This window comes from Equus caballus, chromosome 8 (genome assembly GCF_041296265.1).
Source record: "Equus caballus isolate H_3958 breed thoroughbred chromosome 8, TB-T2T, whole genome shotgun sequence".
NCBI classification, from domain to species: Eukaryota; Metazoa; Chordata; class Mammalia; order Perissodactyla; family Equidae; genus Equus; species Equus caballus.
In genome coordinates this window covers 93324065-93336148 of record NC_091691.1, presented here as the reverse complement: position 1 = coordinate 93336148, position 12084 = coordinate 93324065, and the positions used below count along the sequence as shown (strand labels likewise).

General features: G+C 40.8%; 1 protein-coding gene across 1 annotated transcript in view; it reads right to left on the bottom strand.

Annotated features, from left to right (window-relative positions):
- Window positions 1-11498, bottom strand: part of DOK6 (docking protein 6) — a 411448-nt gene extending 399950 nt beyond the window's left edge. The window contains exon 1 of the mRNA XM_001493092.5: window positions 11180-11498. Coding sequence (XP_001493142.1) covers window positions 11180-11245 — 66 coding nt within the window. The 5' untranslated portion in view covers window positions 11246-11498. The remainder of the gene's footprint in view (window positions 1-11179) is intronic.
- Window positions 11499-12084: the final 586 nt, after the last annotated feature.

Here is a 12084-nt window from a genome sequence, read left to right as displayed (position 1 = left end):
CAACCAGAAAAACTCAAAAACCCTCCCCTTTGATGGTAATGCGCCTCCAGGGTTAAGACCATTGCTTTTAGGAATAGAACCATTTGGCCTTGTTCATTAAGTCAAAAGCTAGAGTAGGCTTATAACTGATTCTTGCAACATTTCCCCCATTTTTATACAAAGGAAGGTAAGACCCACACACACTACTTGCAACACTTGTGCTTAGTCCTATGGCTCAGATACCTTCATTCTTCTTCAACTTCATTATCACAAACCCTAGTTCTACTATGGAGGTAGATAACCTGTTTGAAAGCATTCTAAGACAAAGACTACTACAAGAGGGTTCTCACAGCTGGGGAGGAGCTACAGCTAACCCTCTTGGTTCTCAGTGCAGCTCTGGAGGACCACACAGCCTCCAGCTCCCCACAAGGAAATCACCATAAAATTCAACTAGCTGAGAATGTTCCATTCCTCTTAGTGGTGCACCATGTAATTCAGGACAGCCTACATGCTGATGATTAGAAATGCTTGGCAAATACAAAAATCATCTGTTTGAAGGCATTGAAGCCTACCAAACACAAAAATGAGAATTTATTTTTTTAGGAAATTCTAATATATAGTATCAGATGAAAATTCTAGACCTGGAAAAGAAAATTGATAACAATGAATAGGTTTAACAGTAGATCATTCATAGCTGAATAGGAGATTAGTGAACTGGAAGGAATGTCAGAAGAAAATATCCATCCTGAATCTGTGAAAGAGAAAAAGATGGAGGGGAGAAAAAGCATAGAGACACAGGAAATATGGTAGAAATTATCTAACTCATGAGTAAGGAAGAGGGAAAGAATGGACAGAAGCAGTAATAGTAGCTAATTTTTCAGAACTGAAGAAAGATATCAAGCCATAGAATCAAGATGCACTATAGACCCAAGAATAATTAATGGAATGAAAATTAATTTACACGTATCATAGCAAAACTGCCAAAAACCAGAAAAGAGAACATTAAAAGCAGCCAGAGGAAAGAAGCCTAATTATTTTCAAAAGGCAACAATAAGCCTGACAGCTGACTTCTCAATGCAAATAATAGGTAGAAGACTTGTTTCTTCCCAGTGCTGGGAAAAAATCATTCTACGCCAGTGATTCTCAATCACAGCGAGCCGCTAGAATTCCCCGGTGCCTTTCCGGGATATTAAAACCCACCACTAGTTCGTCTCCTTGTCAAGAGTCCTACTTCATTACAATCCATTCTACAAACCCAAGATTCAGGGATATTGCTAATTTGAGAATGAACATTTAATTCTCGTAAAATGTATAAGTGACTTCCTGGGTTCTTAGAACACTACAAACCCCTTTATTCTGGGTCTTCAACTCAACACTCTACACCCATCCAGACATACATTATTATTTAGGTTTGCTATTTCTTCTGCATGGAAATCTTAGCAAAGCCTTCTTTATTCATGATTTCTCAGATTGGTGGTCACTTTCTATGTAAACCACAACAGTTCATACTATCTACGTAGACTCAATAAGTACTTGCCATATGTTGCCTCAATTCTCTCTCCCCTCACCCATCCATCCATGCCCTATCTCCTGAAGTAAGAAACAAAGAACAAAAGAACCCTCTTAGACACCAGGAATGAGGTGTTGCACTGTAGCAACTGCCTGGCATAGCCATAAACCCAGACCTTTGAAGAACATAAAATCGACTCTCAGCCACAGATTTTTCTTCTTTAATAAAGTCTGAAGCATTAAATCTCCAATAATGAAAACCATTACAGCATCATTCAGAACTTACTGAGTCTTAAATTAAGTACAATTTAAACAGCCATGGTATTCTACTTACTTAGATTAGAATACACAAATTAGAAGAAGGAAGTCTTTCAGGAGTGGCCATATTGCTGGTAGAAGTACCAGCCGGGTGTCAAGAGAGCCGACAGAAAGAATAATCCAGAGTCATTAGGAAAATTACATTCATCACATTTAAAAGTAAATTTCTGCCCTCAAAGAAATTTTTACTTTATTCTTTCTGTGTTCACATTATAAACCATTATAGATTATCAGCAAATTAGTGTTATATGACTGATTTATTACAAAACTAACTTTATATTTCAGGAATGCCAATTCAGAAGTCTTAGCACTAACAAAAGTATTTTTAGTAGGTTACAGTAGTCTAACATGTCACATATTTTCTTTATTTCCCCCCAAATCCTAATGGTATGGCAACAATTATCAACCCTGGCATCACATTTTAAAACCATGGGGATCTTTAAAAGCATATCCATGCTCAAAATGCAGCCAGACCAGTTCAGTGAGGAAAAGGCCAAGCTCTGTGGGGGATGCCAATATGCAGTCATGGTTGAGAACCATTTTTTTAAATAGAAGGCTAAGTAATGTAGACAATTACGCAAAGTTTCAGGAAGCAACAGTATGTGTATTAAGTAGCCTTCAGAATTTTAAACAGGTGTCATGTTTTAAATGTATGGAAGTGCATATTTCATACTTACACATGAATTGGGTATCTTATAGTTAACTCAACATGATGATTTTGCACTAGATGCACTTTCGATTGGAAGACTTACATAGCTAATACTTAAAGATTCCAAAGTCTCCACAAGCATCAGTAAAATGGCATGGATACTTTCTACAGCAAAGCTCCACGGGCCTTAGAGCATTTAGGAAACGTAGTCCTATCTATTTCCCTTAAGTTAAATGAAAGGGTAGATTTTTCAAAACAAGTGCAAATATATTAAAAATATGCTTTAATCTTTTTCTTGAATAGTGAGAAATTTTACTAGAGTTATGTAAACAGAGATAAAATATAGAATTCTAATTGGTTGCCACCCTTTAAAAGTTACAGTTTTTGAAAGATACACTAAATTTCAATTTTAGACTAATATCAAATACGTTTTCCAAATTAAGAATAATGTGAACATGTAACAATTTATACAATAAAAACTTTGCTTGCATGCCATTAAGAGATTTTTACAAACATTTTCTTCTCCTAAGGGGTAAGGTGGTCCTATTATATGGTTAGGAAGCACAACAATTCAGTGCATGTGAATACTAAAATGCCATTTGGAAATGCATGCATAGTACATTTAATGTATAACATATATATCATATTATACATGTCTGCATGCATACATGTATATGTATATATACACACACACAGACTTTGAGGAAGAGTGAATGGTCAGAGAAAAGCAATTTAATATTTACAAAGAAAAAAATCATGAGGAGAAAAGCAACTTTACATGTTTACACATGTAATATATCTTACATAAAAATTTATGTATAAATAAGAGAGTGGCATATAGCCAATTTAAAAAAATAAGAGAACTAAGAAAAGAAAAGAACAGCATTTAAGTGCATATATTTCAATTCCTGCCCCATAAAAGCCTCAAGCAACACAACAAATAAACAAACAAGCCAGTCTCTCAGGCAGAGGTCATGGTATAGTTCAGCACTGCCAAGTGTCCAGGCCTCTGGGTAACACTGTCACACATCTTCTGCATGACGATATCACCACACACCACCTTTTGATCTGTCAGGTCCTAGTAAATACGTACTATTTTTCACCGTGTTTTTCTTTAAATGAACTCACTTTGCATTAAGTTAATTCAAACATAATCTTTTATACAACCACCTTAAATCAAAGGTCATTTTTCATAAATAAAGCTAATGCTAAAATAAAGAGATTTAAATATTTCCAAAATGTTTTAAATTCTACCTAGACACTGTCTGATGAATTTTCAAGCTGTTCTCCTTTCTTAAAAGGCGAGATTCTCTGGTTTTTAGATGGTACAATGAAAATGAAATCATGTCCATTCAAAGTGACCTGGAGAAATATCTGTATCATTCCTCCTTATTTGGCATAAATCCTTTCACTAAAGAGTACTTTTTTCCAGTTTTATTGAAATATAGCTGGCATATCACATTGTATAAGTATTAGGTGTACAACATAATGACTTGATATATGTATATATTGTGAAATGATTACCACAGTAAGTTAAAATCCATCACCCCACAGTAACATTTTTCTTCTTGCGATGAGAACTTTTAATATCTACTCTCTTAGCAACTTTCCAATATACAATACACTATTGTTCACTATAGTCACCATGCTGTACATTAAACCCCCAGAACTTAGTTATCTTATAAGCGGAAGTTTGTACCTTCTGACCACCCTCACCCATTTTCCCATCTCCCACTGGCCAACAGCACTTATCTGCAATATGAATGGCTTAGAGTTGAGTGAAGTGAACGATAATATTAGCTTTACACTACGTTGCCAATTAAAGAAAACACATTTACTTTGAATAGTACACATAGCTGTGTGTGTGCGTGTATATGTATATATAGTATATGTATATATATACAATAGCTACCTGACTATATACTGCAAGGTAGAAGCCGTTGCATCGTAGGTATAACACTGAACTTGAAGTTATAAAACCTAGATTTCAGTATACACAGTCATATATGCAAACCCCATCTTTGTTTCTATAACTATGGCTGATCCATTTTACTTCTTTCGTATTTTAGTTTACGTATAAAATAGGGGTAAAATTAAATATACTTTCAAAAGCATGCTGGGAGAATTACATAAGAAAATATATGTGAAAATTCTTTATAAGCTGTAAAATCCATGGCACACCACAATGCAACGTGATTAAGTTACTATTATGAAGTCCCAAATTAAATTTCAATGTTTGCCCTCCCAGTCATTTTACTTTAAGCCAAAAGATTAGCCAAGATTTCTGCAACGAATTCAGTAAAGTATCAGGATAAATATTTTCCATATGTTCAAAGATTACAACCACCATTAATTTCAAACGAAAACAATAGTTTTCTTTATTAAATGAATTTCTGTTCTCTTCTAATAACAAAATATCATTTCATATTCCATCCAATGTGACTGAGAGGTGCAATATTCTCACTAAGGAATTTTGTTACCATATAAAAATGAATTACTCATAGGATAATCCTGCTCTGTATCTTAAAATAAAGCTAATGGAGATTTATGCAGAAAGTTAATGAAAATGTTCTCTACCCAGAATTCTTGGGCTCTCTGGACAAAGTTACCAGAGCTTGAAGGAAAAAGAAAACACTGTGAGGAAAGTGAGGCAAAAGCAATAAAACTAAGGGTAAAGAAATTATAGTATCCTCTCTTTTAATTAGTCTCATTTGACAGAAATCACTTTTTCTTTAAAACAAGCACTTCGAAATTTACAAAGTCTAGAGATCATCTGTAGATGATGGGAAAACAGGTAATTTTTATTTTGTTTGTATTGCTTGCTTTTTATCTTCCACGGTTTCTAAAACGAAGTGGATGTAAATAGAGACAGACCAAAGATACAAATGCCTAGCAGTCCACTCAACAGTGTTCACAGGGCTTATTACGATCCAAACAGAACAACACACTACAAGAAAAATACCTCCAAAATGACAATTTCAAATCTATAGACTTCATATTAAACTATTTCCTTCATGTTGTTTTAGACTTATCCACAATATCAACTATCACTGAGCACTTTTGAAAGACATTTAAGGAAATTGGGAACGTAAACCTTACAGAGATATTTAACCACTGTATCATTACCCTACTCACAATTTATTTCAGTCATTTGAAAAATTTCCCTAAATACTAGTACAATCTTTCTTATCTGAGGGAACGCCATCTTTTAAGGTTCACCTTGCCAGCAGTCATGTGTAAATCTATCAAGATAAAAAGTGAGATGTGAACTATTCTTTCTCACCCCGGATTTATCTGCTTCCCCCAGGTATTGCAAAGGCATAATCATTTAATATCAAAATCCAGCAAAAAGTCTGGGTTTGGCTTTTACAGTTAGGCTTACTTTTATTTTCTTTGTTTTTGGCTTTAAGTTCTGAAAAATTCAAAGAACATCAGGCATGCCCATATGCACACATAGGGATTTTTAAAAAAGGGAAAAAAATCCCACTTATGTAGATAATAGAGGTTCTAAGAATACCTGAAATGTCATACGCACAACCATACAGTTGCAAATAAGTTAATAGATAGAGATTGGATAGAAGGTATAAATGACCTTTTTCTAAAATTGCAAGAACCAGTAATTTTTGTAGATATAGAGAGATAAGTATAGATACAGAAATAAGTGGCATGTACACAATGTTATCATACATAATAGTCACCATGAATAAAAATCTAAAATAAAAATAGCTCAAATAATTAGAATTTGCATACATTCTAAATCCATTTTTAATGAGAAAGAGATAAATGATAAATAACCATGGATATAATGGCTCCATTTCAGAAACCAATGCCCAGGATACACAATATTCTAGAATGAGTAAAGATATGAGCACACCCAATACAACTTCCACATGTTCAATCTATAGATTGAGAATTCCTATCTAAAGTAGTAATCCTGAAAGAAATTCTTTTGAACTTCTGAATCATCAAAATTATTAAGTTACTTATACATTTTATCTTAAACATATTTATTGCATCTAATTCTTGCCAAACTGCTAACGCATGTCATACAAAATATAATCTCTCTTCACAAAATAATTTCTAGAGATTTGGGAGACCAGAGAAATTTTAAAATACTCTAATCTACCAAAAAATATGCAATTGCACACACAGAATTCCCAATTATATTAATGAATGAGCTTCTATAAAGGGGTAAATTTTCATAAACATCTCTCATGAAAAACTATTCGCTTTCATCATCAGAGGAAAGCTGTTTGTGAAAGAAGAGAAAAACTTAGAGTTTATAGGAAGGAGATCAATAATTATCAAGCCAGGAATGGAGGTGTCTTGAGTTTTTAATCAAGGAGGGAGGGAGGACAAGAAGTAGATGAAACAACAACATGTTGCTAAAACAAATGGAGACTATGCAAAAGAGGAAATCCTGAACAGATGTTCAGCTCATAAAGTTGGTGCTCATCAAATACTCCAAATGTCTTCCTCTGCGATGCCCTGCTTCCCTTACAGCCAGGTTGGGGCAAAGTGACTATTACTGGCCTAATTTACTATGAGTACATTAGGTGATGTAGGAAGTATTTACTGTTAATAACCCTGAATTAATACAACACGACTCTGGAATATTCACGCACGCACACACACACACACACACAGTGTGTACCGTGATAAACAGTAGATGTTCCATGTTCATTTTGTCATTTGTTGAATGGGTAATACCAGCCTATCCTGAGACATTTCTTTGATACCCACACATACAACTACCTGACACTGAGTAAGAAATAGAAAAAAATTATGTAAAATACCATTTGTCTGTGTACTATGTGTCTGTGAATATTCACACTGATGTATTTGAACAGAATTCCTTGAAAACAATGATGTGAGGGTTGAGTCTAGAATTAGCCAAACTGTGGCAATCTGGAATTTGTACAATGATGGTGATGATGATGATGGATCACTCCATAATGCTGTATTTACTTTTGCTACATTACTGAGTCAATAAGCCAGGTATAAAGTTATTAATGGTCTCAGTGACTGAGTTCTTAGTTTATCTGCAAACCAAGAACAGGCTGGACATTTTGCAATATATGCCTTGCTGACTAAATTTAACTCATCAGAGGTAAGAAAACAGGTGCTCAAAGCTAAGAGATAATATTGACCAACATGCATTTGCTTTATTTTTATTAGTATTTTTAAGTGACTTTTTCTTTAAACAAAATACTAGCCACCATGGTACCTTGTGAATTATAATACTAATCATGCAACAGATAAGATGGTTAGAGGAACTAAATTATTGTAAGAGCTTTTAAATCCTACAAAAGGAAAATAATATAGTCATAGAAACAGTGGTATAACGAAAAGTTAATACGGAATTTAAAGAAATGACTCTTTATAAGAGTCATGTCAATATACTTTTAATAATACCTTTAAAAACATAATGATTTAATAAACATATTTTTAAAGGACACGAGTAAAATTCAGCAAAATGACTCCATTTTTTCTCAAAATTATTTTCCTAAATAGAAGAAAAACTGACTAAGTCGTCAAGATAAATTCCAAAGCATACATTCAAAGAAATGTGTAACACTTACTACTTGCCCTGAATAGTTGGCTAAGGAACTAACCTCAACAGGTAGCACTAGAGGCTGTGGGGAGGCACAGGGCCAGGGCCCTTTCAACCGCTCCCCTCAGGAAGCTCTTCTGGAAGGGCTGCCCCACAGCCTGGAGGGCAAGAAATGCTTTTCTGCCCTCATTCAGGGTAACAATAAGCACTAATGTGTGAGGAGTAAAGGGGACATTAGAACATTTCATCTCAAAAGACATTTTCACGTCATAATAATCTCTGATATAGCCAGCCTCATACCTACAGCTTTTTTTCTCCCCTTAGAATATTATAAAATTTGGTTTTTGAAAGCATGAGTTCTGTCCATAATAAATCCAATATCAGTGGATATTTTTAATTATAACTATTTTTATTTTGAAATTTAGTTTTGAACATAAACTATAAAAGAACCATAATGTATCCTCTGAGTTAAAAATATTATTTTTTGGGAAAAGTTCATAGTTCTGAGTCCATAATATTAGGAATATGGTTATTAACTATGAAAAAGAAATATTAATGTTTAGATAATTCCTATTTCTACGATTTTGGGTATAACAATACATTTCTATTTTTAAGCCACACAATATTTGCTTAGAGTTCCACTATCTCAGGGGACCCGCTTAACTTAGTAAGCTTCACAGAACCACGTGTGTGAAGTTTCACCATTCGAAGTCACCGTTCTGAATACTAGAATATTCTGAATAGAAAAGTCTCTAAAGTTCTTTTAAATAAACAATATTCTCCAAAATAGTCAAGGTTAATTCAGTTTAATATTTTGATTTAAAACTAAAACAAAGCAAAATTATTTCAATACTCCGAAGTTCACATTTCTCAAATAGAAATGGAAGACAAAAGCAATTAATCTGAAACACGCTTATACTGTTTCCTAGGAAGGCTGTCCTTTACGAAGGCACAGCTGTAAACAGGGAGTACAGAAAGGGACTTTGGAAATGTAATTACACATTTGCACACATCTTGAGGGGGAATGGCGTTCTAAGAGGACAGTTCAAAGGCCATTAATGCCATAGTTACCTAAGAAGCATTCACTGCTCTTTCCTGGGATCCTATCTTATAATTAGGTTGCATATTCAGTTTTTATTGTCTGCAATCCTGGAAAGCTCGGATGGGGAGGAATCCCATAGCCTCCAGGGCCAAGTGGGCAAGGGGTGGGTGTTTCAGTGATAGATTCCTTATCTGATTTTCACATTCACGATGACTCTGTGGAAGCAGACACATACCTCCCCCGGGGACTGAAATCATCCATTAGCTTATACTGTCTGAGATGTAAGACACAATTGAGATTTCAAGAAGACGGAAGACCGAGAACGATAAAGATGAGCAAGCACCCTGTGGGAGAGCAAGGGGCTTCAAAGGTCAAGTTCCTGAAATGGTTCTCCCCTCCAGCTGCAGCTCCGCACCTCCCTTCTCGGCAGATGACTGTGCGGGTGACAGATTTGAGCACTGCGTCCCGGCTGCGAGAAGCCATCAGCTTCCTGGACAATTGCAGCTTTTCACGTGGATTCTTCCTTATCTCCCTGGAAAAGAATGAGGCGCATTCTTCCACCCAAGAGCAGCTCCTGCAACCTGGCGGAGGGTCTGCACCCGGGGCCCACTCCCTCTTGCCCCGGTGGGGCGGCGCGCAGCAGCGAACCGAGGCGCCAGACTGGGGGGAGGGGAGTTTGATGCCACCCAGTTCTGTACTCCCCGCTTTTACAGATCTGCCGAAGTTCCAGAACGGGCCCCTTGCGTCCCTGGGGTACAGCCTGCGTCTTGAACGTGAAACCCAGCAGAGGCAGCACAAAAAGGCAAGTCTGCCTCTTGCCCCCAACACGCGTCCACCAACTCCTTCCTAAGCGACTCGGCGCGTGGTGATCCCTCCTCTTTCAGGGGCTGCGCCCTACCTTAGTTCAATTTTCTAACAATATATTTAGCACTTAATTTCTTTCTGTTTCTTTCTTTTCCAAAATGAGAAAATTAACGAAGTTCTCCCTTCTTCTCTTCCCCTCTCCAAGTTGTGGTATTCATCCATTCAGCAGGGAATGTTCTTGTTCGAGGCCGCTTTGCCCCCAGGATTCTGGAGCTTCGCAGAACTGGAACTTTGAGAACAGCGAGGTAGAGAAACATCCAGGGAATCCAAACAACGGGCACTTTCGCCCTCACATCAAGTTTTCTTCCTGCTCTGGACCGGCCCGCCCTGGTCAGTCTGGGTGCCCACCTCCCATCGCGTGCTCCCCGATGACCTCCTGCCCGTCACTCTGACGGTCCCCCCACGTAAGCCAAGTCTGGGCAGCTGTCGGCCCAGGTGCCCGCCCCTCCTCTCCTGCCCTCTCCTGTCCACATCCCAGGTCCTCTACGACAGTCAACGCGCCCCTCTTACCTCCTCCTCTGGTCACTGGAGAAGTTTTGAACCCCTGGGGGTCTACACTGTTTGCCAAGTCAGGCAGAGCATGTTTCAAGAAAGAACTATGAAAAGGTCTCCATAAACTTTGTTGTTGCGAACGCTCCCGTGTCAGCGGCCCTGAACACACACCTGCCTGCACACGGGCGCAGGTACACCTGTCCCGGTGTACCCAGGGCCAAGGAGCCTGTCAGGGGGCAACTCTTCCGGGAGCATTAAACTCACTGGCCGTCGCCGGCGGGGATGTGCGGCGCTGGTTGGGCATCCAGAGAGAATTTCGAAATGGTCTTGGGAAGCGGGGACCAGAAAATGGTGATTCTAAACACACACACGGGAGCGTCTGCACACAGAGCAGTTCTCCCCAAAAGGCGCACACTTTAGAGAACAGACCATTGTGGGCTGCACTGTATAGAGACCCCCCCGCCGGAGCACATTCATCTTGGAACTGACAATCCGTTTCGTCTCCAGGACTTCTCAGTCTGGGTCCAAACCAGCACCGCGCATATGAGGATGGGGACCGAGGCGCTCCCGGAGCCCTCAGCCCGGTCTGCAGAGCCCCCCGAGGCAGGTGCGGACTCCCAGCCCAGCCAAGCAACAAGCGGGCTGTCTGCGGGAGGGCCGGGTCCCTCTTCGCCCCTGTCCCCGCGCGGTCACCTCTCCCCGCCCCCCATCCCCAACAGCCAGCCGCGCCAAACGGGCGCAGGGGAAGGAGAAAGCCGAGCGAGCAACTCACCCCCAGCTTCCTGCTGCGGATTTTCACGTAGCCCTGCTTGACTATGTCGTTAAAGTTGGAGGCCATGGCCGGAGCGTTCGGCTTCCCCGAGTCGAGAGCCGCCGTCCGCCGCCGGGTCCGCGCAGGTCTCGCATCCAGCCAGCCGCCGCCAGCAGCCGCGCCGCCGCCCGGTGCCCCCGAGCTCCCGCCGGCGGGGACGCGGGCTGGGTGGCAGGGCGGCCGCGGACGAGGAACGCGGCCCGGCGCCGCGAGCAGCGCCCGCCCTCCGCGTTCCGGTCCTCACCTTCGCCCCCCGCCGCGAGCTAGCGCCGCGGCCCGCGCCGCCGCCAGCTGCGGGCGCCCCCTCCGCGCCACCGCCCCCGGCAGCACCCACGGGCTGGCGCCTCACTCGCCGCGCACAGCTGGCCGGAGCGCACCGGCGCGGCTCCCGGCGCGGGGGAGGGGCGCGCGGGGGGGCGGGCCGAGTCGCCCGCCCGGCTCCCTCCCCCGGGCCCACGGGGTGGTTGGGCTCGAAGATGCTCGCAAGACGCGCTCCATCTCACTCGCGACTCGGGCGGGGAGCTCCTCCCTCCCCCCGCGCCCTGGGTCCAGCTCCCACCCGGCTCCCTCTGCCCGCAACGCTTCCCAGGGTGCGGGATTGCTGAGGACACGGCTCCTCATTCTGGGGCTCTTAATCTCCACTCCCAAACTGGACACCGGGGAAAGGGCTCTGGGGATGCTCCAAGGAAGAAGGCAAACGGGAGCGAGACGATTGTTTATTTCAATGGCCCTGTTTACAGTGCATTTTTATGCCTAAGCACACGCTCGCGTTCCAGGTCTTTGCCCCGTTAGGAAGTGTAAATCGACGCCAAGCCCTTCCTGGTGCACACAAAGAGACCAATCGTGCGCATGTGTCTAATCCCTCT